General features: G+C 37.5%; 4 protein-coding genes across 8 annotated transcripts; 2 read left to right on the forward strand and 2 right to left on the reverse strand.

Annotated features, from left to right (window-relative positions):
- Positions 1–1,091: 1,091 nt before the first annotated feature.
- Positions 1,092–3,784, reverse strand: LOC111776247 (NAC domain-containing protein 71). The gene is made up of 4 exons (XM_023655649.2): positions 3,370–3,784; positions 1,898–2,175; positions 1,523–1,831; positions 1,092–1,440 (listed from the first exon to the last, which is right to left on the reverse strand). The coding sequence occupies exons 1-4, from the start codon at positions 3,524–3,526 to the stop codon at positions 1,243–1,245; spliced, it is 942 nt and encodes a 313-aa protein (XP_023511417.2). The 5' UTR covers positions 3,527–3,784; the 3' UTR covers positions 1,092–1,242.
- Positions 3,785–9,382: 5,598 nt separating this feature from the next.
- Positions 9,383–16,448, forward strand: LOC111811509 (transcription initiation factor TFIID subunit 4b). Of its 5 annotated transcripts, none has more exons than XM_023698396.2 (16): positions 9,383–9,448; positions 9,559–9,641; positions 9,873–10,015; positions 10,116–10,224; positions 10,970–11,487; positions 11,871–11,966; positions 12,104–12,979; positions 13,428–13,549; positions 13,679–13,766; positions 13,856–13,991; positions 14,121–14,176; positions 14,252–14,308; positions 14,419–14,559; positions 14,956–15,021; positions 15,123–15,360; positions 15,751–16,448. In XM_023698396.2, exons 3-16 carry the CDS (start codon positions 9,977–9,979, stop codon positions 15,921–15,923), a joined length of 2,715 nt encoding a protein of 904 aa, XP_023554164.2. In that variant the 5' UTR covers positions 9,383–9,448; positions 9,559–9,641; positions 9,873–9,976; the 3' UTR covers positions 15,924–16,448. The 5 variants fall into 5 exon arrangements, with proteins under 5 accessions (XP_023554164.2, XP_023554166.2, XP_023554165.2 ...); XM_023698398.2 differs by having other exon boundaries at positions 14,956–15,015; XM_087118070.1 differs by having other exon boundaries at positions 9,431–9,448; positions 9,547–9,641.
- Positions 16,449–16,856: 408 nt separating this feature from the next.
- On the reverse strand, positions 16,857–19,955 carry LOC111811366 (aluminum-activated malate transporter 12-like). The gene is made up of 6 exons (XM_023698176.2): positions 19,519–19,955; positions 19,280–19,420; positions 18,928–19,200; positions 17,961–18,082; positions 17,738–17,881; positions 16,857–17,661 (listed from the first exon to the last, which is right to left on the reverse strand). Exons 1-6 carry the CDS (start codon positions 19,760–19,762, stop codon positions 17,026–17,028), a joined length of 1,560 nt encoding a protein of 519 aa, XP_023553944.1. The 5' UTR covers positions 19,763–19,955; the 3' UTR covers positions 16,857–17,025.
- A 3,977-nt stretch (positions 19,956–23,932) lies between these two features.
- LOC111776297 (plant intracellular Ras-group-related LRR protein 5) lies at positions 23,933–26,825 on the forward strand. Its single transcript, XM_023655719.2, has 3 exons — positions 23,933–24,532; positions 25,586–26,502; positions 26,575–26,825. The coding sequence occupies exons 1-3, from the start codon at positions 23,998–24,000 to the stop codon at positions 26,728–26,730; spliced, it is 1,608 nt and encodes a 535-aa protein (XP_023511487.2). The 5' UTR covers positions 23,933–23,997; the 3' UTR covers positions 26,731–26,825.
- The last annotated feature ends 678 nt before the right edge of the window (positions 26,826–27,503 follow it).

Below are 27,503 nucleotides of genomic sequence, written 5' to 3' on the forward strand. Positions count from 1 at the left end.
TCATTCATCACTTTAAGAGTGAAGATTATCACCATAGACCAACACGAGTTTTTCTAGCATGTTTGTCCTCACTCACATGCATTCTAGAAAAATCTCTATGAGATCACCCAACATAGAACTACTTAAAATAAAACACGTTTAACCATGACGTTCTTATGATTGAATTATGGTTGAAATAAAGTTTAACAACCCGTAAGATGGAATCAAATCGGAAAAACATTATTTTGTTACAATGAAAACATAACTAAAATGAAGAAAAAAATTTGTTTATGACTTTGTTTCATTGCCTCTTAAACAGACACATGCCGATAAGAATCACGGTGTTCCAAATGGACCTATTACACGATTCAACATTAAGAGATTCAAAAATGCCATGGCAAAAGCACAATTGGTTTAAAGTCTATCTCCCCACTAAAGCACATTAACCTTGGTTAGGAAGTTACATATTTTTTATTGCATAAAATTTGTAAGGGTCAAATGGTCAATTTGACTTCGTCTTTTGTGGAGATTAGAGGGGAACGAGATTAAATCCCGGCCACAAATGTCTCTTATCGGGAGACTATAAATACCCACAATATGTTAGGTAAAAATCAGATTCATGGATGAATGTAATTCAGATCTCAAATTGAGACGTTTCTCTTAGAAATCCAAGCATCAAGCAATTCTTGTGTAGAATTGCATCTGAGCCATTTCATCAAGGCTTGATCAGGTTCGATCGTGGAGTGACTCAATTTAGAACAAGATTTCCAAATCTTTCTTCTAGATCTTCGATCATAAGAGGTAATCTAATTCTAGCCTTATCTCTTGGTTGATCCGAATTTTGTATAAGGAGGTGTTAATTACTTTGATTCAAGGGTTCTTGCCTCAACAAAAGCTTGGATCGTTGGGCTAAGGATTAGGGTTGTCTTATCACATGCAACTATTTGTTGACGGTGTCTCTAGTGTCTTTGCACAAACACTTGCAACTTTTAGTTGAAATCTATCTCTTTTGAACATTTTAAAATTGATCAAACTTTTCGAATCATTTTAAAATTAGCTTAAGTAGTAGCTAAATGTGGCTCGAGATTACCCTGGACTACAAACAGAAACTCTTATTAATACTTATACTTTTACAGAATATATGGCACATGTTTTATTCCTGAATCGAAGACCGACATTAAAAGGCGTTGGCTTCGGGACCCCATCGAAATTTTCGACCTTGCATTGACAAAAACCCTAGATGATCTTTGTTGTCATTTTTCTTTATAAGCAATTTGGATACCGGTTTAGATGTGTTGAATATGGTGGTATGCAACCACCAATTTGATTGAGATTGTCTTCAAGCTCAATGTCGTTGCCTGTATAGTTCGAGTACTCGTACGACGACCACGGTATCGTTGAACCCGAATAATCAAACCGAGGAAAGCATATAGACATAGCTCCCTGCATTTCAGTATAATCCTACAAGAAAGCCAAGAAATAAATGTTTGAGCAAGTCAATTAGAAACATCTCAACCAAGTTTTTGTTGAACAACTTTCATACCTTGGATGAGTCAAGGATCAAATCAGGTGAGATCCATACTTTTTCTCGATTTGTCTCCATAATCGACATGCTACACCAAGACATCATGTTCGTGTCGTAGGAACTCGTCATCGGGCTCGACAAACGACTCTCGTCTGTGAGAAAATTGGTCTGAGACGAATCGTCTTTTGAAATATTTGAAAATTCATTCGAAACGACTAGTCTCGTTGACGTAGAATCTTCACTATCTCGACCGTTCCCAACAACATTACCCTTCGGTTCTTGAGGATTATCATTCTTTTTCACAATACGACACAAAGCAAAAGCGCCCTAAAAAACACAACATTAGTTCTTAGCACATATGCATCATGTCATTGCTTCATAGGTAATATATACCTTAAAATTAGGAGTTCCATGAGAGAACTCGTCGCAAAGTCGATACTCATGCATGACCCAATCCATTCGATCACCTGACGGTGCTCGGCCGCGATGAAAAACGAGTGTCTTTCGGTATCCCATCACAGAAAATTGGCAGTTGATCTTCTTGTCTTTTCCAGTGGCTTTCCAGTAGCCAGCTTTGGTAGCTCTATTCGTTCTCGATCCATTCGGGTATTTTCGATCTCGAGGACAGAAGAAAAACCACTCCATATCTCGTTTGGGAAGAAAAGATTTCTCTGTAACATAGTAACACAATGTTACAACAACAAAATCATGAACAGAACATGCCAAAACAGAAAGAAGTTCTTCCATTGGTAGATAAAAAATATTTGTCATTAATATAATAAATTGTGAGATCTCACGTCAGTTGAAGAGGGGAACAAAACATTCCTTATAAGGGTGTAAAAACCTCTCCTTAACATACGTGTTTTAGAATAGTGAGGCTGACGATGATATATAACGGACTAAAGCACACAATATCTGCTAGTGGTGGGCTTAGGCTATTACAGATGGTATCAGAGTCAGACACTGGATGGTGTGTCAACGAGAACGTTGGACCCCCAAAGGGTGGATTGTATCTCCACACCACATTTCTTATAAATGTACGGAAACTTCTCCCGAACAGACGTGTGTTAAAATAGTGAGATTGACGACGATACGTAACGAGCTAAAGCAGACAATATCTGCTAGTGGTGGGCTTGTGCTGTCACAAATGATATCAGAGTCAGACAGTGGATGGTGTGTCAACGAGGGCGTTGGACCCCTAAGGGGGTGGATTGTGACTCCACACCACATTTCCTATAAGGGTATGAAAATCTCTCCCTAACAGACGCATTTTAAAACCCTGAGACTAATGACAATACGTAACAGGCTAAAACAGACAATATCTATTAGCGATGGGCTTGGTCTGTTAGAAATGATTTCAAAGCCAAACACCGAGCGATGTACCAACAAGGACATTAAATTCTCAAGGGGGTGGATTGTGTCTCCACACCATATTCCTTAAAAGGGTGTGGAAATCTCTCCCTAACGGACGTATTTTAAAACCGTGGAGCTAACGGCGATACGTAACAGACTAAATCAAACAATATCTAATAGCAGTGGGCTTAAACTATTACAAATAGTATCAAAACTAGACACCGAGCGGTGTGCCAACGAGGAAGTTGGACCCCAAGGAGGTGAATTGTGTCTCCGCACCACATTTCTAACATACGCATTTTAAAACCGTGAGATTAACGACAATACAATACGTAACGAGCTAAAACAAACAATATCTACTAGCAGTGAACTTGGACTGTTACATCAACTCTTTAGTTTCTTTCATTCTAAAGCTCCACTTTACGAAGAATCCAAACATCAACAGTAACAAAGAACAAAGAACAGAGAATTTAAAGATTCATTTAGAACCAAAACAAGAAGCAAAAAGATACCTGGAAGCTCCCAAGGATCAAATTTGTATAAATCAATGACAGGAATCACTTCAAGCTCAATTGGAAGTCCTTCAACTTTCCTTTTGAGATAATAACCCACCAATTCTTCATCTCTTGGGTGAAATCTGAACCCTGGTGGAAGCGAACCACTCCCCATTCTTTACCCACTTCAAAGAAATGTGGAAGATCCGATGCTTTTTTGGTCGAAAATAGAGTGAAATTTCAACAGGCTGCTGCTGATGCACCTGTTTAGTTCAAGAATCATTGTCTGTTCTTAACTTTCTGGGTTTTGAGTTAACCAAATCCCCAAGATTTTGAAGAAATTTGATGGGGTTTGTGAGAAAAACAGGAAAGTTTTGAACTTTGAAATGGTTTTAAAAGAGATTGAAAGAAATCTGTGTTGTTTTAGGAGTGTAAAAACAGGGGAAGAAGTGGGGCTTATAAATAGATAGCCATTGGTAAGGGAACAAGCAGTCTATTGATACACCGAAAGTTTGAGATGGCTTGTCCAAAGTACACCCAAAATTCTTATGTCTTAGGCCCCACTCTCATACAAACTCCGACCCATTTCACACTCATTCCGGTTTCGAGTTTTTTAAATTTGGCTGCTACGAGCGTATTCCACGTTCTTATAAGAAATGTTTCGTTCTACTCTTCACTTTTATATGAGATCTCACAATCCACCCCCTTAAGGGTCCAACGTCCTTGTTGGTGCACTGCTCGTTGTCTGGCTCTGATACCATTTGTAACAGCTCAAGCCTACCACTACCAGATATTGTTTGCATTGGCTTGTAACGTATCGTCGTCAGCCTCACTATTTTAAAACGCGTTTGCTAGGAATAGGTTTCTACACCGTTATAAGAAATGTTTCATTCCCCTCTCCAACTGATATAAGATCTCACAAAAAAGAAATCAAGGGACGAATGAAACATCCAAACATTGCATGTCTATAGTGAAGATGTGATTGCCTTATGTGGGATAGATTTATGACACTTTTGAATATTTTGTTCACCGAACATCATTTGTTAATGTATGAACTGATGCATTTCGTGCTTTATGAGTAAGAAGAAAATCTTAGATTCGTTCGATCTTACAAAAATGTTTAAGGTGCTCGATAAAAAAAAAAAAACTATTTCATTGCAATGGTATACTCGGTTGAGGATTGTTGGGAGGGAGGGAGTCCCACTTTGGCTAATTTAGTGGAAAATCATGAGTTTATAAGCGAAGAATACTATTTTCATTGGTATCAAGCCTCTAACTTAATCATGTCAGGAGTTTATACTCAAAGTGAACAATATTATATCATTGTGGAGATCAGTGATGTATCAGAATCATGCCCTTAACTTAATCATGTCAATAGAATTCTCAAATGTCGAACAAAGAAGTTGTGAGCCTCGAAAGATGACCTGGGGAGTGGTCAATCGAGAGGAAGAAACAAAACCCACAATTTTTCTTGAATGAGCCATTGAATTGGGACAAAGAAACCGTCATTTTGTTCGTTCGAATGAACTTGAGTTTAAATTATATCACTCGTTTTCATATTCAACTTTGAGTTAGAGATGAAGAGAGAGTGATATCATCCGAACCTCACACTAAAATGGGTATTGCTGCACCGTTAAGTATATGACGAACGCGCTTTAAAATAGACATTGATATACCGTTAAATATATGAAAGAGAAATTAGACGACGATAATAGTGTGAACGTATAAATTTCAAATCTTAAGTTGATGGTGATATTCAAGGAGTTGAGGCCTTTGTTTCATAATTTTTATAGTTCTTTTGAGAGGTTCTGTACTTGCGGTGTAAGTTCAATCCATATCATAATGAGTCGGACAAACTACCTTTGCCTTATCTTTTTCTTTCCAACCTTTTGAAGCCTTGCCATTTGTAGGGCCCAATTTCCTCCCAAAAGCCAAAGTGTTCAATATATATATATATATATATATAGCGGGGCGGGGAAGTAGGCGAGAACAAGGATGGGGAATATAATTTCATCCCCGACCCCATCTTCATTCTCTGTCTAAATGGAAATTCCCTTCCCATTCAGGACGAGTTTCCGTAGGGTCCCGACCTTGCAGGTAAAATGGACATTTCTACATGTGTGAGATCCCACATCGGTTGGAGAGGAGAACAAACAATTCCTTATAAGTGTGTGAAAACCTCTCCTATCAGACGTATTTTAAAACCTTGAGGGGAAGTCAAGAAGGGAAAGCCTAAAGAGAATAATATCGGCTACTAGTGAGCTTGAGCTGTTACAAATGGTATCATAGCCAAGCACTAGGCGATGTGCTAGCGAAGACGCTGGCCTCCAAGGAGGGTGGATTGTGAGATCCTACATCGGTTGGAGGGTTGTTAAGAATGAGAAATAGAATTAGGATCGAAGGTGTGTATTCTCATGTATATTCATAACGTTCAAATAGGATACAAGCTACCAACTAATACCTACGAATAAAGAAAATATAAACTAATTAAATATTGAGAATAAAATGAAAGAATATTAACTGATTACGAATATATTATAATATATTCTCCACATATTATATCTCAACAAGGGGAACAAAGCATTTGGAGGGTGAGCGGGGAAGCCCCACAGGTCTACCAACTAATACCTACAAATAAGAAAAATATAAACTAATTAATATTGATAATAAAATATAATATACTACTAATCAAATCATAAAAGAATATTAACGGATTACGAATATCTAAGATATATTTCATAACTAATATAATATCTCAACAAGGGGAACAAAGCATTCTAAGGCTGAACTTTGGCGGGAAGTCCCAAAGAGAAAATTTAAAAAGGACAATATCTGTTACACCCTATCAGGTTACCTACTTCTTACTTCTAAAGAGTACACGAGCTCTTCCAACATGTTTTGTCCTCACTCACATCCATTCCAAAAAAAATATTAATTTATGATATAAATATGAATAAATACGAAAACTTGCTTTTTAGGAGTTAATTATTTTGGTATTTAATCAACTCTACTTTTACATATTAGAATAATGGGTAAAAAATAATGGAAAGTTGAAGCCTTTATGGGGCATTAATTAGAATAATTTTAGAATAATGTTTAAAATAATAATATATGGTTTTATTAACATTATGAACTTTATAATAAATTTATATAATATGGTTGAATACCTTGCTTCCTATATGCAAAAAGCATGGAAATGTCATTTTTATGGTCTAATATAATCATAAAAGGACATCCCACTAGTGCTTTTATATTACAAATTGGTTCTAACTTTTTTTAATGGGTCACTAACCCATTCTTATAAGACTATGAATAAAGCATAATAAAGGTCAAATATTATAGAAATGGTAATAAAAATAAATAAAATATTTGTTGTTAAGGAAAATTGTTGGTCGGTGGAAATTCAAGACTTTTGGGTTTCTTTCCGAACTTAGTCGAGGTCAAGATGGTTCGGGGTTCAGGTGCATCGAGTTCAAACTCTTTCTCCGACCCTTTTATTACGTGACCGTAATATTTTGTTACGTTTCACTGCAAAAACTCCCTTAGCGCCCTAACACTTCTGGGAAGTAGCATCGATCAAGTTATTTGTAATTTTAACTCTGTAACTGGTTTGGTTGTTATAAAATATATATACGAATATAGAATCGATAGAACTTATTGAATAGAACCCACTCAAATTTATGGTTAGTTTAAAAAAAATATATTTTCGCTTACGATACAATTAGCCGAACCCATGAACCAACTCAATCTATAAAATTTTCATTTATTTGAACCCAACTCAACTCAAGTCAGTTCATAACCCAACTCAATATCGTACCGATTAGGTTGAGTTGTTCGAGTTTTTTGAGTCATCGAAGTTTTTTTTATAGGCATTCCCACTACCATCGCCTTTTGTCAGTAATCTCGAGAGATAGTTAAAATAAAAAATGGATGAGACCATACCTTATTTATAAATAGATAAGCTAAATCTCAAGAGTATTATATATTTTGTAGAGACGTTATGTCTAGTTCAACAATATGTGAGAGACAGTAAGACTATTTTAGACCTAAATGTTATTTGTCTACCGAAAGGAGCTAGGAAGGGCCCTTAACCCTTTCAGTTTCCTATTGAACGGGAAAGAAATAACTGACAGAATTTAAAGGATTTCAATGAGTTTAAGACTGAGATTCGACATCTGTATGGAAACCTCGTGCATATTGTGTATTCATATATATCAAAATACATTCATGTTATGATTAATACAGATGCATACACTACGATGTTATAATACAGTATTATGTAAAACTATGATATTATACACGTTCCCTTCCTTTCGTGATATATCGATAGTGTGAATGTACGCTAATAAAGGCCAAGTATACGAGTCTACTTGGGGTCTAGTACAAGTACATAGTACAACTACATATCCAATTTTTTAAATTTACAAAATTTGTCTCAAATTTTTTAATTTTTTAAAATTGATTATTCCACTTAACACAAAATTCAAGGCATAAAATTTATATCTATATTTAATTATTCAATTAATTTTTAAAAAATTAAAACATAATAATATATTAAACTATGATTTAAAATTTAAAATTTTCATTTCAGAATTCAATCTAATAGTAAAAAAAAAAAATAATAATAATAAAAAAAATTTAATGTATGGGACATGTTCCCAACATCAATATAAAAAATATATATTTTGATTAACTCACAATATCCACTTTATTAATTTGGATTAGGGAAGAATAAAATAATATATTTTAAGGACAAAATTTGGCACTTCATCCAATAATAATTATAATTTAATTTTGGTGACATTTTTGGAATTAAACACATTATTATAATATTTTATTTTTATTTTATTTTTATAATGATTTGGAGTGACTTTCAAGAATGAACAACAATATTATAATTATCGACTATGTTATGATTTTGAGACATGTTCTAATTATCCGACAAAAACAATCTTTGACTGTGATAAAATCTTGACATTTTATTTGGAACGATTTGAATGAAAGTTGTCTGAGTTTATCTCGTTTGTTCGGTATATTTTTTCATAGTTAAGAAAATAAATATTTGATTGTAGAGATGTCCACGGGTCGAGAGGGGACACTTTCTCTATCTCTGCTCCTATTTCAATACCCGTTTATTTAAGTGGGGCGGGAGTGTGGGGGAAATTGGAGTAGAAACAACATGGAAAATATAATCTCGGTTCTCCGTTCCCAACTTCGATTCTGTTTAACTAATGGGGGAAATTTATTTTTTCGTTGGGATTCTCCACCTCGTTCAATCTATTTTGTTGATCGAATATTTCAAGGCAAAAACCCTTATTTGAGATTCGAATTACTCTACAAACAAAATCGATCAAGGCAAATTTCAATTATTCAAATATGTAACACAAACTACATAAAATTATAAACAAACTTAACCTTTCACTAAAATAAAACGTTAATGTTCTTTTTGCTATATTTTCAAGTCTATTTTACAATGACAGCGTAAATGAATTGATATAGGCTCAAAAGAAGACCGTGAACCTGTGCTGAGACATTTCAAGTAACTTTCATATTTTACCATCATAATTAGTAGTGATTTAATGAAACATCATAACTCTAGATTATCATCGACTCAAAATTTGTAACCATACAAGAATAAATGAAATCTGATTCTTGTTTAATGTGACATAAATTTCGACTTGAATTTATCTTAGGCAAAAATTGTGAGGATGATGGTGATGCATAACAGGCCAAAACAGACAATATCTATTGGTATGTTTTATTCATTAAATCTTAGATTTATTATATCTTAATTATTCAATTTTGTATGTGAGGGGTATTTTTGTCCATTAAATATTTAGAAAATTTATCGATTTAAAAAAAAAAGATTTAGTCATCTGTTACCTAAAAAATAATTAATTTTCTTAAATATTTAGACTTGGACCGAGGCCCAACGAAACGGCCCAAACCCTAGATAGACTTTGGGTCTAAGGCCCAACGAAACGGCCCAAACCTTAGATAGACTTTGGGCCCAGCCCATTCAGAAAAGGAAAAATAAATCTCTGTCTACTTCTCTAGCCTCTCCCCAGCTTCTCTCCGTTCGCTCCTTCCCGTCAAGGTTTGTTCATGATTGAATGCGTTCTGTTCTTTTCAAGATTTTTCGGGTTACGATTGTTGCAATCATGATTCCATGTTTGTTTGTTTCGTTTGGTTCAGTCCTCCTCACAGTTCCTGATGTTTCCCTACTAAGATTTTAGCGATTTTCTTCTTTTGGGCATCGCGGGATTGAATTCAGCACTTTTCTTCGGATGGTAGGAAATCGGTGTATCTAAACTTGTATTATGTTTATGTTAAACTGTTAATGTTGCAATCAGTTTGAATTTCAATTTTAATTGTATAGACCGGATCAAACAAGCTCATTTGATTTTCTATCTATTTGCGATGGGATGAAAAGAACTAGCTAGGTTTCGTGTTCATTACCATCATAATTGTTTAATTTTGTCTTTCTTCCTCAGTGAAAGTGGATTTTTTTGTTGTGTAAGGTACTTTTCAACTCGTTATCTTCTAGCAATTTTTAGAAGTTGTATCGTTGGATTAGCTGTTAGCAAGGTAAGGTGACCGAGGTTGATTGAACACATAGCTTGTTATGGACCCCTCTATTATGAAGCTTCTGGAGGATGACGAGGTTTTTGTCTCTTTTAGTGCTTGTGTGCAAACGTTTATCCTAGGACTGAGGGGATATCATTTGTAAATTTTTGCTGTGTTGGATGTTCAATTGTGGACAGGATGAAACAATGCATTCGGGTGCAGCTGTGGAGGCTTTTCAGGCTGCCTTGAATAGAGACATAGAAGGTGATGTTCCGGCTGTTTCCCAGGCTCCTGAGTCAGATGCAGGTATACTTCATCCTAAACTTAGAAGTTTTCTTAGAAGTCTTAAGTTTTAGTCATAGATCTTGTGTTACATAATTTTGTATCGAGTATGGTCTCATTTTTCGGGATAAATAATAAGCGATTGAAATTGGTAGAGATCATATTGAAATGTGCTGCTATAGAAGCATGTTTTCTATAAAAGCATTTTTCTGTGTTTTCAATTTGTTTCTTGTTACATACACGTATGATGCCTGTTCTGTAGTGTATTAATTTAAGTGAACAAATTGCTATTTCACCATTAAAATGAGTTGGATGTTGAATCAACTTGAAAACGCCCACTTTAGTATTGTTTTTGTGGCAACTAAATATATTTATAGTTTCGGCGTGAAGATATTCTTACCTTTTTGTATTCTTAGTTCTTGCTTCATTGTCATAACTTCGCCTCCATCTTTTTCTTGAATCTTTTGTGATGATTTCACTGTGTAACACCGATTTTGAAATGTGGGAATTTCAGGTTCCCATAATTCATTTCCACACACCTTCTTATCATGAGCTTTTCTTCTGGCTTTTCAAATTATTTGATCTTGAAACAGACAGTCATATCTTGTTCAAACTGCACTTTTGTCCCCTTGCAGACGATGAAAATTTTCTGTAACTATGTAGAAAAAAATGTGTTCAAAAGCAAGCATAAAATTTTTCGTGTAGTGGCTCATGGATGTTTGGATTGAAATATGGAATAGTTGATTTGATGTTGTGTCTAAAAATGCAGCTTTCCCTCGAGGGAGCAATGGTCCATCTAGCCTCTCGTTACAAGCTAGTCAAAACGAAAAGACTGAATCTCATGCACAACAAGATCAAAATTTTCGTCCGAAGCAAGAACAACATTCATCTCTGATGGAACTAGAGCGATGTTCATCATTACCTGAAAATCAGCAGCAACATAATGCTGCTCCCCTCCAAGCTTCAAAGAATCAACCCCAAGCAGATCGTGAACAAGGGGACGCAGAGCAAGTTTCTGCTCAGTTTTCTCAAACAGCAGGGCTGCAAGGTTCTGAAAAAGCTCCAATCCTTGTGAATGATTCAAACAGAATGCAGAATCGGGACAATGAATCTCAATACCTGAAGTTACAAAAGATGAGTAATCAGCAGACAATGGTCTCAGAACAGGCAAATAACCCATTAAATCGTAGTAAACAGGTACCCTTTGCCTCGTTGATGCCTGTATTGATGCCTCAGCTTGATAAAGACAGAGCCATGCAGCTTCAGACTTTATTTAACCGATTGAAGGTAAGTACGCGAATAAAAGCACATTCTGTTATTGCCTATAACTGTGCAGTATATGTGAAATGTAGGTTAGATGTAATGAATCCGCCCTAAGCAAAGGACTAACCAGATAAGTAACAGGGTTGTTTACCACATTGATTTTTGGCATTTCATATTCCTCCATAAAATGCATGGTTTAAATCAATTTCTCTGTTACAGAAAATGAAGTGATCAATATATGCCTATGGTAATTACCCTTAGAATATACTCTCTACTTAGGGTCTTATTCGTGTGACAGTGTCTTTCTCCCTTCAATCATATTAAATTCTGACGTAATGCGTTAAAGAAGTGGTTGGATGGTTCATGATTGAATAGGTTGTCTCATATACTTTGAACTTGTATTGTAGAGGAATGAAATGAACAAAGATGATTTTATACGTCTCATGAGGGGTGTTGTGGGTGATCAGATGCTCAGATTAGCAGTTTGTCAAGTACAAGCACAGGTCAGCAGTTAATTGATTTCTTGTAATGAAGATTGTCATGAAATTTTATTATGTTTTTATTGATTACTTTAAATCAGTCTGTTCGTGAATTATGGTTACATTCCTCAGGTTCCAGTCTTAACCTTTTTCATTTACAGCCTCCACCTTCAGTCAGGCAACTTTCTCCAAGAATGCCATCTATGGGCCCTGGTGCACCAAATTTCTCTGACCCACGGCCATTTTCACAACTTCATCAGAAAGGCATGAATTCTCCTGCTGTTCAATCATATATGCCCTCTTCAGCATCCCAAGGGCGGGGTAGTTCAGGCTATCCTGCCATGGACAAAAATATGCAATCTCTACGAGAAGTAGAACAGCGAACAGATGGTAATGCAAATCAATTGACTTCATCCAGTTCAGGCACCATCCAGGAAAGGGAACGCTCCTCAATTCCTGTTCCAGGACTCGAGAAGCAGCAGCTACACTTTCAACAGAAATCTTTCCCCATGTATGGAAACAGTGGTAATTATCACCCGTATACTGGATCAAATATAAATACCTCTTCGTTATCTCTTAAACCCCAACCCCATGAGGGTCAAGCGAAGCAAATTTCCCAGCAGGCTCCCAATTTTGATAGGCAAGTTTCTATAAATGATCCGAAGCGAGTCCAGGGTGGAAATGTTTCACACTTACGTAATAACTTAACTTCACAGCCAAGTCCCTGGAAGTCTTCAACAAGTAAAGAGCAGAACACAGGCCCTCTATCTTCAATGAGTTACATTAAACAAGAACCTTCTGATCAGGTTTCTGAGCAGAACAAAACCCAACATTCAAATTTGCAGGGATTGTCTTCTATTCCTAGCATGCAGGCTGAACAAGTTAACACAACCCCTGGAATTGCGAAGGACCCTTTTGAAAAGCAAACTTCTAAAGTAGCTTTTCCTACATCAAACAATGTTATGCCTCAATCATCAACCAACGCAGCAAATCCAATTTCTTCTGATGCAAATTCTCTACACGAGTCTAGTGCTGTGGTATGTATTGGTAGAGTGTACGTTGCTGTCCTACCTTTAGTTTTGTAAAATTTAAAATTGCATGCTAATGTTCGACTGCACACTTTTTATGTCAGGTAGTAATTTTATGCCTTTCTTTCTGCCCTCATATCTCATTCTGTTTGTTATAACTTAGGAGCATAGATTTTGTTTTGTATTTATTGAATAAAAATAATTGATAAGTAGTTTATTCTACACCTGGTTCATCAATTTCCTTGCTTAATCTTTTCAAGTCTGTTGCAACAAATTGTGTAAGTGTTTATTTATGTATTAGATGATTTAATATGTACCTACCTCTGCCATGTCTTGATATTATCTTCGTGAAGCATGTACATCGCTCAATCTTATGCCCTTGGCTTGCTCTTATGATGTATCATCTATTTGCGGACTAATTTTTTTTTTTTTTTTTTTTTCTTGTTGGGATTTGTAGTTAAGCTCTCAGGTACCATCTGCAACTACTCCTGGAATGCAAAATAGGGCACCTCAAAAAAAAGGTGCCGTGGGCCAAAAGAAGCCTCTTGAAGCACTTGGCTCGTCACCACCCTTATCAAGGTAAATCTGTTTTCACTTGTCTTAAGTCCTGGAAGTGAAGTTTATTTTGGAATCTTTAGAAACAAATGGATCATTATTCACAGTTAACCTTCTTGGTCCTTTCAAATATAATTGACTTGTACCCAACAGTAAGAAGCAAAAGGTATCTGGGGCTTTTTCGGATCAAAGCATTGAACAACTTAACGATGTCACTGCAGTCAGTGGAGTTAATATTCGGGTACAATTCTCATATTTCATGAATGGTTGGTTAGTTCTAGTTGGTACCAACACAAATGCTCAGAAGGAAAAATTTATGGTTTTGACCAGGAAGAAGAAGAACAACTATTTTCTAGTGCAAAGGAGGATAGTCGAGCTTCTGAAGCATCACGGAAGGTTGTACAAGAAGAAGAAGAGAGGCTGCTATTGCAGAAAGCCCCATTGCAGAAAAAGCTGATGGAAATCAGTTAGTGTCCAATTCTTTAATTAATATTTGGTTTGCAGTTCTGTTTATGTGAGGTTATTTGCGGCAACTGAATGGAAGAAACATCATTCTTCAGTGACTTATACTAATTGGCGTGTTTGTATGTGGCAGTGGCTAAATATGGTTTGAAGAGCATGAGCAATGACGTTGAGAAATGTCTCTCATTGGTAAGATGCTAGTCACTTTAATCATTTTTTTAGGTGGTGCATTAACAGCCTTATAGACAATAACTGTATCTTCAGAGTGTGGAGGAAAGATTACGTGGGATTATAAGTAATCTAATCAGGCTGTCAAAGCAGGTCAGTGTATTTCCTTTCATTTTAACTTCTCTTCGATATCTCTCATTCTGTACTATAATATCACAATCTGTATGTTATTGTGTGTTCATACTTTTGATTGATCTCTCCAGCGAGTGGACACTGAGAAACCAAGGCACCGAACACATATTACTTCAGATGTTCGACAACAAATTATGTTAGTAAACCAAAAGGCCAGAGAAGAATGGGAGAAGAAACAGGCTGAAGAAGAAAAACTCCGTAAGCTTAATGATGTAAGCATTTCTTTTGCTTTCCTTGCCTATGGTCTAACCAGGACTTTGTTCAATAGTGAAGAACATGGTATAAATAGCATTAGTAGGAAAAATGTAGTACATTGGTAAGCTTTTCTTCTACTTGTTTGGTATTGGCTTGTAGTTCTCTATATTTATTTTTTAATAGGACTTCTCTATCTTCTTATTGGCTGTCTTTCTCCTATAAATAATATTGATTATGTTTTTGCGAAACTTAGCTTGTCTGTCAAATATTTATGGGATTTGGTATGAAGAAACATAATATAATTACTGCATCATTAATAATTTCACAAGTGTGGGTGGGAAGTTTTATTATTCTTCCCCTTCTCCATATCTCTTTTTCTACAGTCACATTATTGTAAATTCTTTTTCATGCAGCCTGAGGATGGTTCAGATGTTGCTGGTGACAAGGACAAAGATGAAGGTCGAATGAAATCAGTTAAGGTGTTGAGAGTGCTACTTGATACTACTTTGACATTTCGATTGATTCGGAATTCTTTGGCGATTTTATTTTGTTTTAATATATATATTTTCTTGTGGTTTAGGTAAACAAAGAGGAGGACGATAAAATGCGGACAACAGCAGCGAACGTTGCTGCCCGTGCTGCTGTTGGAGGAGATGACATGCTATCAAAATGGCAACTTATGGCTGAGCAGGCGCGACAGAAACGTGAAGGTGGAATGGATTCTGCTTCTGGTTCTCAGTCGGGGAAAGATACTGTCCGTAAGTCTTCATCAGCAGCAGGAAGACATGGAAAGGACAACCAAGAAGGCGATAGGAAAGGTAACACCACTCCATTTAGCATATCTAATACGGCATTGGATGTTTGTCCAAACTAAAGTAGATAGTCTCATCATTTTGGGTTGTCACAATCAAACATGCTTGTGCCTTTGGCCACCACAAATCTTATTAATAAATAACAAAGAAAAGAAAAGAAAGAGATCACAGATATCCCATGGACATCATAAAATGATATGGAAGTCGAGCTATAGCGAGTTTGTTTCCAGAGAAATGAGTATCACGAACTCTTGTCAGCATCAATAGCTTAATTTTAACTTGTTTATGATAATCATCCATCTACTTTTTTTAAATTTGATCGCATTCTTTAAATTAGAGAGAGAACAAAGAAAATAAGCAATATTTTAAGCACATCTAACTTGTTTTTTTGCACAGGAACTTCCAAAAAATTTGGAAGGAACCAAATGAATGCAAGTCAAACTAGGGTGGCTCGTAGTATTTCTGTTAAAGATGTCATCGCCGTGCTGCAAAGAGAACCCCAGATGTCCAGATCCACCACAATATATCGTTTGTTCAACAAAGTTCGTTCCAAAGCCACCGGCGAATAGAATTGACTATAACAACGGTAAACTAACATCCCTAGAGACGTGCGTTCGTTTGGCGGGGTTCTGTCTGTCTGAACTAATGGTATTGGCTATATGATAAACTGCATAGTTTTTGAAATATAACTGCTTAAGTTGGTAGCTGCTGCTAGAACAATTAGAAAAGGAGTTCCTGAAGAGCTTGTACAGATTAAAGAAGGCTCAAGAGCTTGCCCGAGAGAGCTCTATTTGCCACAGTTTGGCGCTGATTCGTTTCTGGTTTTCAACACGCTGAAAAGGGAAAGGGAGGGTGATGATTCGGATCTTTGAGCTCATGAGATGGAAGAAGATTGTGTTGATGTTTGGCTTCAACCAAATCCATCGGCTATACACCCTTTACCACCTTCATGATTTAGCTTTTTTTTTTTTTTTTAATGGTTTATCTATGTGTGTGTGTGTGTGTTCCGAATATTAACGCTATTGGAGTGCTATTATGTAAGCTCCTAGGCGTTTTGTCATTGATGATAAATTATTTTATTCTTCTTTTTTCCACGTCGATGATAGTTCAATGATGGTTTGGAACCTCATATAAGTCTTCCCATCTTACAAGTACAGGTGTTTGTATGACTCAATAACCCGTTTAACTCATACTACTACCAAGCTCAATCTTTACACGTTTTGATAGTTTGGAACCTTCAAACTCAATCTTTCCACGTTAATGATAGTTTAATGATAGTTTGGAACCTTCTATAAATCTTTCAATGCAACCATTACAGGTGTTCAAAAAAATTAAGAATATTTGAACTTTATGAAATTGTATCACATAAGATATGATATGTGATGCATATACGATAAGGCCTAGGAAGTATGAAAGTGATACTCATATAGTGAATTATGTGTGCACAGATAGATAAACTCTAAAACTATGTTTATAAAGGTGAATTTGAATCCAAGACTAGGTTTTAGGTCACAATACTGTCATAATATAGTCATGTTTGCATGTATATGCATTTTTTGACTCCAATAGTGAGGTCACTTACATGATATTTTTACTAGTCGGTGCTACAAATGTGAACGATTATATGTAAATTCAACCAAGGCTTCTTATGAATGATATTGATAATCCCAATTACTCAGCACCACTAACAGAAGACAGCTGATTTTGAGACACATTGATCTTTGGCTTCTCACATTTGACAGTTATGTGTTGTTCTTCATGATCATCACCATTTATGAACTCTTTGAAGCAAGCAATTCTGCCCAATTCTTCAACTTCATCTATAACATTGTCAAGCTTAGCCACTGTCTCAACAAGCAAAGAAGCAAAGGCTGCAAATGGAAGTGCTTCTGAGAACTCAAGGCTTGTGATAGCTATTTTACTTAACTGTGGCCTCAACACCTTCCTTTCAGCCTCCCTTGATTGCTCACTTGCCCGTTTCGTCTTCCATTCCATCAATGCCGATGAGTCGGTTTTCACGCTCGATAACGATCCTCCTGACCTGCAGCGCTTTTGTCCTGCTTCTGCTGCTGCTAATGCTAGCATATTGCTGGCTTTGTTTCTGTTTGAGCCTAGGAACAACCGCGGCTGCGATTTTATCGCTTTGTTCAAGTCTTGTAACGCTTCGTGAAGATGGTCCGAGAGGATCTCTGGTGAACAATGTCGTCGATTACGTATGCTGTTAGCGAGTTCGATCAATGCTTTCGATACTTCCCGCGCTACACGAGTGCAAGGATCTTTGAAAAGGATTCGAACTGATCGTGGAGTCTAGAACGACATAAAAAGAAACTCTTAGATTGTGTCAATCATTGCAAGTACTAGAATTTGAACCAATATGATGCACCTGAATCTCGGTCTGCAGGCAGCCGTGTAGAGCGACGACGGTGTAACCGAAATGGCGAAGAACGCCGCCCAATTTCACATACTGCTGCCATGGGATTCTGTAGCAGTGACTTGAGTGTCTTGGCTCCCAGCTTGCTTGTAATGCCTGCTCAGTTTACAAACAAATATTGAACAAAGTGCAACAAAAGTCATTCAGAAAAAAGTATAAAAAAAGGCTTTCCTACCAAAGATTCATCAATGGATTTTGAGTCTAGAACTGCCTTGTAACCTTTGTAGATTTGGTCCCCTGAACAGCTCTCTTTGTTTTCGTCGATCTCGGTGTCGAAAAAATACTCGTTAACACAGCCTGCAAGTGTGATTATTACGAGTATCAGTTACTTACACTCACATGACAGATGTGAGATCCCACATCGATTGGGGAGGAGAACGAAGCATCTTAAGGGTGTGGAAATCTCTCCTAATAGACGCATTTAAAAAGCTTTGAGGGAAGCTCGAAAGGGAAAGTCAAAAGAGGACAATATCTGCTAACAGTGGGCTTGGGCGGTTACAAATGGTATTAGAGCCAGACACCGGGCGATGTGTCTGCTAGAAGTCCCCGAAGGGGGTGGACACAAGTGGGTGTGCTTGCAAAGACGCTGGAGATTGGGGGGTCTCACATCGATTAGAGAAAGGAATGAGTGCCTGCAAGGACGCTGCGCCCTGAAGGAGGTGAATTGTGAGATCTCACATTGGTTGGGGAGGAGAACGAAACATTCTTTATAAGAGTGTGGAAACCTCTCCCTAGCAGACGCGTTTTAAAAACCTTGAGGGAAAGCTCGAAAGGGAAAACCCAAAAAGAACAATATCTGCTAGAGGTGGGCTTGAGCCGTTACAAATAGTATCAGAGCTAGACACCGGGCGATGTACCAGCGAAAAGGTTGAGCCCCAAAAGGGGGTCGACACGAGACGGTGTGCTAACAAGGACGCTGGGTAAAGGGAGAGAATTGGGGGTCCCACATTGATTGGAGAAAGGAACGAGTGCCAGTGATGACTCTAGACCTTGAAGAGGGGTGGATTGTGAGATCCCGAAAGGGAACCTTGAGGGGAAGCCCAAAAGGAAAAAACCCAAAAAGAACAATATCTGCCAGCGGTGGACTTGGACTATTACGATCACGTGAAGATACTTAAAAGCAAGGTGTTCTTGTTTTGTACCTTCAATGGATTTGGCAAGCCCTTCAAGCTTGAGAACTGTTGAATTATGGAGCTCTTCTCCAGACCAATTTGGGAAGATCAATAAGCTCATCAAAAGGCAGACTCCACAGCCAATGGCAATGGTATACAATCTATCGTGTGCGATTTTCAAGACATTATCGACTCGGTAGCTCGACACGGTTATAAGATTAAACGTCAAGAGAAATATCACTACTCCATAATCATAATTCTTCTTTATTTTGGGAAAGAATCTCATATATGTTGCTGCAGCTCCTGTGACAAAGTTCAAGTTTTAGCATAAACTAAGGATCATTAGCAACAACCTTAAAAGAACAAACAAAGACAAAATTACCTATAAGAAAAACAGCAGCTCCAATGAAACAAGCTCTAAAAACTCTTCCAGATCTATTAGCAACACCCTCAATGAAAAAAGCTAAGGATCCTGCCAATAATGTCCCCAACCCTCTATTGAGTCCTTTGCATAAAGTCGCCCCTGCCATTAAACCACGACGACTTTTAACTACGAATTTACAATGAAAACTTTAGTTTTTGCTCGGACCCTGATCGAGTTAGATAGAGAAAAGAACGAACCGGCGGTGAACTCTAGAACGACGACGACCGTCATGACAGCCCATGTCGCATTGCTACCAAGCCTTTTGAACAATGGCTCTATTAAGTACAACAAAGAAACAAGTGTGAGAGAGAGACCAACTTTGAGAGAGTGGATAATTCTCCTAGGATCTTCAGCTCCCACTTTCTTGGAGGTTTTCCAACACAAAACAGGAAAGTGTTGGATTTTGTCCATTGTCACTTGGATGTGTTTGTTCACTTGCATCTTCTTATGGTCTTCTCAGCATCAACTCTAGGAAGAAACAATGACATGTAATAATAATAATAATAATTCAATGAACAAAAACCTTAAAAAAAGCTAAAACATAACCAATATGATGAACAAAATTTGACAACATATATGTTTTTTGATCTAAGTTGGTGTAATAAATTGGAAGTTCTTGTGTTTTTGAGAGAACCCCAAGTTTTTTGTAGTGGGTTTGATATGTCACTTTATATGCTCATGTCTCGAGAGAGAGAGAGATGGAGAGTCACATGTAGTGCAATAAAGTCCACAAGTATTCGAAGGGTAGGTTGCCATTTTTAAGCCAAATGTCAACTCAAAAGTGGAAGCTTTTACAACTATTTTCTCTTGCAAATGGTGAACTACTCGAGCAAAATTTTCATGATGATTTTGTTTACCATCAATGAAAAAAACTAGAAGGAAAATTGAGATTAGGATCGTTTCTAAGAAACACGAAGGGATCAGATTGAGACGAAACGAGCACCGTCCAAGAGTTGCCTAAAATGAAATTGGCAAGTAGTTGGAAGTTATTATAATGAACATGGGAGTTTTGAACTGTGAGATCCCACGTTGATTGGAGAGAGGAACGAGTTTCAACGAGAACATTGGGTAGGGTGGGTTGTCATGAGATCCCACATTAGTTGGAGATGAGAGCGAAATATTCTTTATAAAGTGTGGAAATCTCTCTCTAGTAGACGCGTTTTAAAAGCCTTAAGGGAAGCCCGAAAGGGAAATCCCAAAAAAGACAATTGTCTAGCAGTGCGCTTGGATTGTTACAATTGGTATAAGAAGCGTTTAAAGGGTATGAAAACCTCTCTCTAGCAGACACATTCTTTATAAGGGTATAGATTGTGAGATTCTACCTCGGTTGAGGAGGAGAACGAAACATTTTTTATAAGGGTGTGGAAACCACTCCTTAGTAGACGCGTTTTAAAAACCTTGAGGGGAAGCCCGAAAAGAAAACCCATAGAGGATGATATCTGCTAGCGATGTGCTTGGACTATTACAGTTGGTATCAGACACGTTTAAAGGGTGTGAAAACCTCTCCTTAGCAGACACATTCTTTATAAGGGTGTAGATTGTGAGATTCCACATCGGTTGAGGAGGAGAACGAAACATTCTTTATAAGGGTATAGAAACCTCTCCTTAGTAGACGCGTTTTAAAAACCTTGAGGGGAAGCCCGAAAGGAAAGCCCATAGAGGATGATATCTGCTAGCAATGTGCTTGGACTGTTACAGTTGGTATCAGACACGTTTAAAGGGTGTGAAAACCTCTTCTTAGCAGACACATTCTTTTTAAGAGTGTAGATTGTGAGATTCCACATCGGTTGAGGAGGAGAACTAAACATTCTTTATAAAGGTGTGGAATTCTCTCTCTAGCCGACGCGTTTTAAAAACCTTGAGTGAAAGTCAGGAAGGGAAAGCTCCAAAAAGAGCAATATCTGTTAGCGGTGAGTTTGAGCCGTTTGAACCGTGATTAAAGTTGAGAACGAGAGATTAGTTATGATTAAAGTGTTGAAATGTGTTGGTTTAGGTGTGCACCGTCCAAGGGTTGACCAAAGAAAAAGCTTGAAAGGCAAAAGAGTTCTTCACAAAACAAAACTCTCCTTTTAGCGTTGTGAAGATGACAAAAACTTAAAGCTCCAAAAAGAAACAAACTCCCCTCCTTTTTTAACTTTCACGAGCTTTGCTCCTTTCTCTCATGCATGGCTCATTTTTACCCTAATGATTCCGTTCCGCTGTTTTCCGCTCACGATTTTATTTGAGGTCGAGTTTATATATATTATAGCTAGTTGAGTTATGGATTTTATTCAGAATGAGAGATTTCGAACCTCAAAACAGGTATAGTTGGTCATGCACTTACGGAGATTAGATACGTGGAACACGTAATGCAGGGATGGTGACAAAGCCAATCACTCTAACGTGTTATTTTAAAAATTTAGCCATGTCAATAGAATTCTCAAATGTCGAACAAAGGACTCTACAAGGCTCCTCGAAAGCATAGTAAAAAATGACTAAGACTCCAAAAAGAAAAATGAGTCGAGCCTCGATTAAGGGGAGATATACTTTGTTCGAGGGGAGGTGTTGGATGAAAGTCCCACATCGGCTAATTTAGGGAATGATCATGGGTTTATAATCAAGAAATACTATCTCCATTGGTACGAGGCCTTTTGGGGAAGCCGAAAGCAAAACCATGAGAGGTTATGCTCAAAGTGGACAATATCATACCATTGTGGAGAGTCGTGTTCGGTCTGATCCAATCTAAAATTTCGAAGGCCCATGGAAGCATGGACGTCACTTGCCTTTACGTCCAAACCTCAAAACACTCTTCATCTATGCCTCATTCAAGAATACATTATTGCCTACTTCAAATTTTAGGTTCATACACCTTACACCAACTTAACTTTTCTATCAGCTCTAGATCGTTCATCCTCATTCTAGTTTTGTTCACGACTTCATTGATAACTTGAACCAACTCTAATCCTCGACAATGTTAAATATTATTAATTGTCTAAAACGATAGCTATACTAACATTTCATTACGTTGGAAGCGATGATATAACAAAGATGAGTATGGGGCTTGAAATGGATGGAAATGGACAAAGATGTTAGGGTTTTTATGGGAGTTGAGGGGTCATGGGTAGCTTGTGATCAAAGATGAGTATTGATTTCTTACCACATAAACCCATCTCTTATTATTTCATCCCATTTTTTCTTTTCTTTTTGGGTATAAAAATAAGAACGAATTATTCTTTTTCTAAACATCATTTGTGAGCAAAGAATCGATATTGGAAGGAAGCTATTTCGGTAACCATATGTGTTTTAGATTGAAAATTCATTCGAAATCTGCGTTAGATCCCACGCTCAGAATCGAAGTAAAATAAACGATCCTTAGCTTCATAAGTGCCCAAGGCACACAGGGGCTGGAATTAACAACTCCAACTTAAATTACTCGGGTAATTGGCTCTACTATTGGCATGGTTTGATGAATTGAATGAAGTATAAACGGCACGTGCTCTATGACCCCTCTATGTGCCATATTTTATGACAGACGACATATATTATGTTATATTATGCTATGTTATGCCATGACTATGTTATAATGTGTTATGATTCATGTTATACTATGATATGTCATGCACACCACGTTAACAAGAATCTTTTCAAGACTGAAATGTTGTTATGCCAAATAAAAAACGAATACACCATATGCATATCATATGATTTAAAGATTGGAGACTTCATGCATTTTTGTATAATCATGTGCATTGAGATACTTCTCTGTTATGATGAGTATGAGCATGTACATTACGATATTTATGTTCGCTGTGATATCACGCGAGCTCCTTTCCCTCCGTGGCTCCAGTAGCGTGCATACGCTAGTTAATGGGTAAGCTTAAGGGGTCCATGTGTGCGGATATGAGCCGTATGTAGAGGAGTACTACACATCCAATTTTTAGCCTAGATTGGAAAGTAGAGTTCAATACCATGAAATGTTCTTACAAAAGGATAGATCCCTCTATGATTGTTTGTATATGCATTTCCAGACCCTAATAGTGCGGTCATCTAGTGATATTTCTTAAAGTACTCCAGTTACGTGCTACCCTTATTTTTCAAGTAAAGGTAAGACACCTATACACGGATGACAATGCTGTAGTGACAGCTATGGACTGAGGTTAGGGTATATGTGTTTCATGTTATTTGTAACCTTAATTAGATCAAGATATTGTTTTATTATTTTCTTTGTTTTATTTAAATTTTCATTATTTGCTTTCTGTTATAATTATTTTAACAATTTTATTATTAACGTATAAATCAACGACATAGTTTTGAAACGTTTTAAATGATTTTTTTTTTCATCTATCTACACCAACAAGATGCACGTTCGTTTATTGGTGGCTTAATCATAAGAACTGCATACTTTACTTGATAGTTTACATGGGACAATGTTATGTTGGGTGACCTCGAAATTTTCTACTATGTGAGTGAAAACAAAACATCTTGAAAGTACTCGTATTGATTTGTGAAGATAGTCTCCACTCTTCAAAAAAACGAGGAGTAGGTAATATGATCATGTTGGAAGAGATGGATGGAGAGCATCTCATAAATTACTGATGATATATTGGAGTGCATTTTTATTAATGAGTATATACATCAAGAAATGAATTGTGAATTGAAAGTTCATATCAAATTACAAATTGGAAGCCCCAATCGCCATGGATGCGACCTTCAAGCAAAACCCACTTCCATCTCCCGTCATAGACACTGTCAACGAAATCACTAGAATTTTCCGATCACTTCCGGCCAGACCCTCCATAGAAGAGGTCGAAGCAGCCGTGGCGATTCTCAATACTGTTCAGAACGACGAGGATTTCAAATTGGGGGAAATTTCAAAGCAGGAAGTCCCTCAAAATGTCCCTGAAGAGCTCTTCTCCATTTTGCAGCAGATGAGGAAGATGATGGTGTTGTTCGAGAGCCATGAACAGCGGCGAGAGGCCGTTCGTTTGATTGAGATCGATAAGATGCTGAAAACCTTCGATGAACTTATTCTGAGAGCTTCGGATTTGGTTTCTGGCGATTCTCAGGGCCATAGGTCTCTGAATTTGAGTGATCCAGTTGAGAAAATTGCAAAGGAGACGGTAATCAGTGATCAAAATTTTGAGAAGAACAGGGGAGATGAAGAATTTGAAAGCAATGGAAATAAGGATTTGGTTCAGAATTCTTCATTCATTCCTCCATTATCTTCTTCAGGTAGATTTCGAACTCTCTCTCTGTTGATTTTCATTCATTCTTCCATTATCTTTCTGTGATATGAAGTTCTCTGTAATTAATTAGCATTTGATCTTAGTTTGATTCATGAAGTTGTGATAGTACTCTATTTCCTTTGTGATTTGGGAGGTTTAGCTTTGATTTGAGGTCTGAATCCTGATCCATAGGTTGCTACTGAAGTTTAATCAACTAGATGGATAAGAAAATTTGCCCCGACTTTTTAGTTGATTGATATTTGAAGAGATGATTTGATAGAATAGAAGAGAGTGTAGTTGTGAGATCCCACATAGGTTGGAGAGGGGAACGAAGTATTCTTTGTAAGGGTGTGAAAACCTCTTCCTAACAGATGCGTTTACAAAACCGTGAGGCTGACGGCGATACGTAATGAGCCAAAACGGACAATATTTGCAAGCGGTGGGCTTGGGCTATTACAAATGATATTAGAATCAAACATCGGGCGATGTGCCTGCGTCCTTACTGGACCCCAAAGGGGTGGATTGTGAGATATCACAATTGGTTGGAGAGGGGAACGAAACATTCCTTATAAGGGTGTGGAAACCTATTCCTAACGGACATGTGTTAAAAACCGTGAGGTTGACGGTAATACGTAACAGGCCAAAGTAGACAATATCTGCTAGCAATGGGCTTGAAGGTTTGGACTCTTACAAATGGTATTAGAGCCAGACACCGGGCAGTGTGCCAGCGTGGACGCTAGGCCTCCAAGGGGGTGGATTGTGAGATCCCACATCAGTTGGAGAGGGAAACAAAACATTCCTTATAAGGGTGTGGAAACCTCTCCCTAACAAACGCGTTTTAAAAACCGTGAGGCTGACGGCGATACGTAACGGGCCAAAGCGGACAATATCTGCTCTTGTTACAGTAGAATAAAGTTCAAACTTTCGTAAACATGCTGTTGACATAACTTTGTTTTGGATAGAACTTGTTTCCCATGGATTCGAAAAGTTCAATAGCTTCACTTCTTATCCATCTCTTTTCATTGTCTTATTAAGTTTGTATTGTTAATCTGTGTTGAAGGTGAAGGAGAAACTGAAAAACTGAGTTTAATGAAAGTTGCTGATCTTATTGAAAACATTGCTAAAAGTGGGTTAACTGTTCTGAATCTGAAGGGAAAGTTGATGGATAATATGGAATTTCTTCCAATTTCCATTGGGAAGTTATCTGTTCTTGTTGAATTAGACCTATCAGAAAACAAAATCATGGCACTTCCACCAGAACTAAGTAGCCTTAGATTGTTAACTAAGTTTGTCATTCACTCCAACCAATTAATAAACCTTCCCGGCACGTTCGGGGAGCTTGTAAACCTCACCGTCGTCGACCTGCACGCAAACAGGCTAAAATCACTGCCAGCTTCTTTTGGGAACCTGAAAAACCTTATTTCTCTCAACTTGAGTTCGAACCTTTTTGCCCATTTACCAGAAATCGTTGGATCATTGACTAGTTTAAAGATGTTAAACGTAGAAACCAATGAGCTCGAGGACTTACCTTACACAATCGGATCATGTTCGTCACTTGTCGAGCTACGACTTGACTTTAACGAGATAAAATCTCTTCCCGAGGCAATCGGAAAGCTCGAATCCTTAGAGATTCTCACCCTGCATTACAATAGAATCAGAGGACTTCCCACAACAATAGGAAATCTCCCCAAGTTAAGGGAACTAGACATTAGCTTCAACGAACTGAAAACGATCCCCGAAAATCTGTGTTTCGCTGTTAGCCTCCAAAAGCTGAACGTCGGCAAGAACTTTGCTGACCTGACAGCGTTACCGAGATCGATCGGGAACCTGGAGATGCTCGAGGAGCTTGACATAAGTGCAGACCAGATACGATTCCTGCCGGAGTCTTTCAGGTTCTTATCGAAATTGAGAGTTCTCCAAGCGGATGAAACGCCATTAGAAGAACCACCAAGAGAAGTTATTGAATTGGGTGCTCAGGTAAAGCAAAAACACATCAGTTTTGAAGTTATAATTAATCCATCATTCAAATTTGAAGTTTGTTTATGTCAGGCTGTTGTGAAGTTCATGGCTGATGCAGTGGAAAAAGGGGACTTAAAATCTGAGGCAACAGAGGAGAAGGGGTTTTGGTTATGGTTTTGTTCATTATGTTGCTCCAAAACAAGTGATGCGCCTAATCACAGGTTATCTACTGAATTACAGCTTTGATTTGTTGATTTTTCATTGAAAATAAGGCTAAAGGAACCTTGTTTTTGTGTGTATAGTGGATGAATGATAGTTTCACAAGTGTTGTTATGGTTTTACTGAAGAAAGATTAGAGTTTGGTAAGCAGGGCCAAAACGGACATTTGGATCGAAAAAAATTGAATCGAACCGAACCGACTACTTGATTGAAGTAGCCACTAGAGGACTTTTATCAAACGAACCAACCAAAACGAACAAAATGTATGATCAACTTGTTTAATGAGTCTCTGGGGCTTTTAATTTTGTGTTAAATAGGTTATGAAAATTGAACGAGGTGTATATGTCAATTATAAGCATGTTTTTGAGGCTATACGACTCGACCAAAATGTCAATAAAAACACAAAATGCTTGCTAAGAGGAATGGGCTTCAAAAGTTTGGTGGAACAAATGGGCTTCAAAAATTGATCCAAACTTCTTTTTTCTTTCTAAGTTTAAGAACGACCATGATCTATGTTCGAGTCTACAAGAGGAAAGAGCATTTCTCGGACAATGATAGTAGTCTTGAACCCATACCTTTGATTCCCGCCTTGAGTCGCCCACCAAAAAGCTTGCATTTTCATCTTCACTGAGTACGTAAAGTAAGGGTAGTTCAAGTAACCAAGCCTCGAGTGGTAGCCTAATCAAAGAAGTTGAACTTGTGCCCAAGCCCCCTCTTCTTTGTCGAGCTGCTTTGCCCCTATGGTTGCGATAAGGAAGTGATTGTCGTCTTCTCATATCATATAAAAAGGAAAGTTTTCG

Source organism: Cucurbita pepo, chromosome 15 (assembly GCF_057944985.1).
Source record: "Cucurbita pepo subsp. pepo isolate OVF chromosome 15, ASM5794498v1, whole genome shotgun sequence".
Classification (NCBI taxonomy): Eukaryota; Viridiplantae; Streptophyta; class Magnoliopsida; order Cucurbitales; family Cucurbitaceae; genus Cucurbita; species Cucurbita pepo.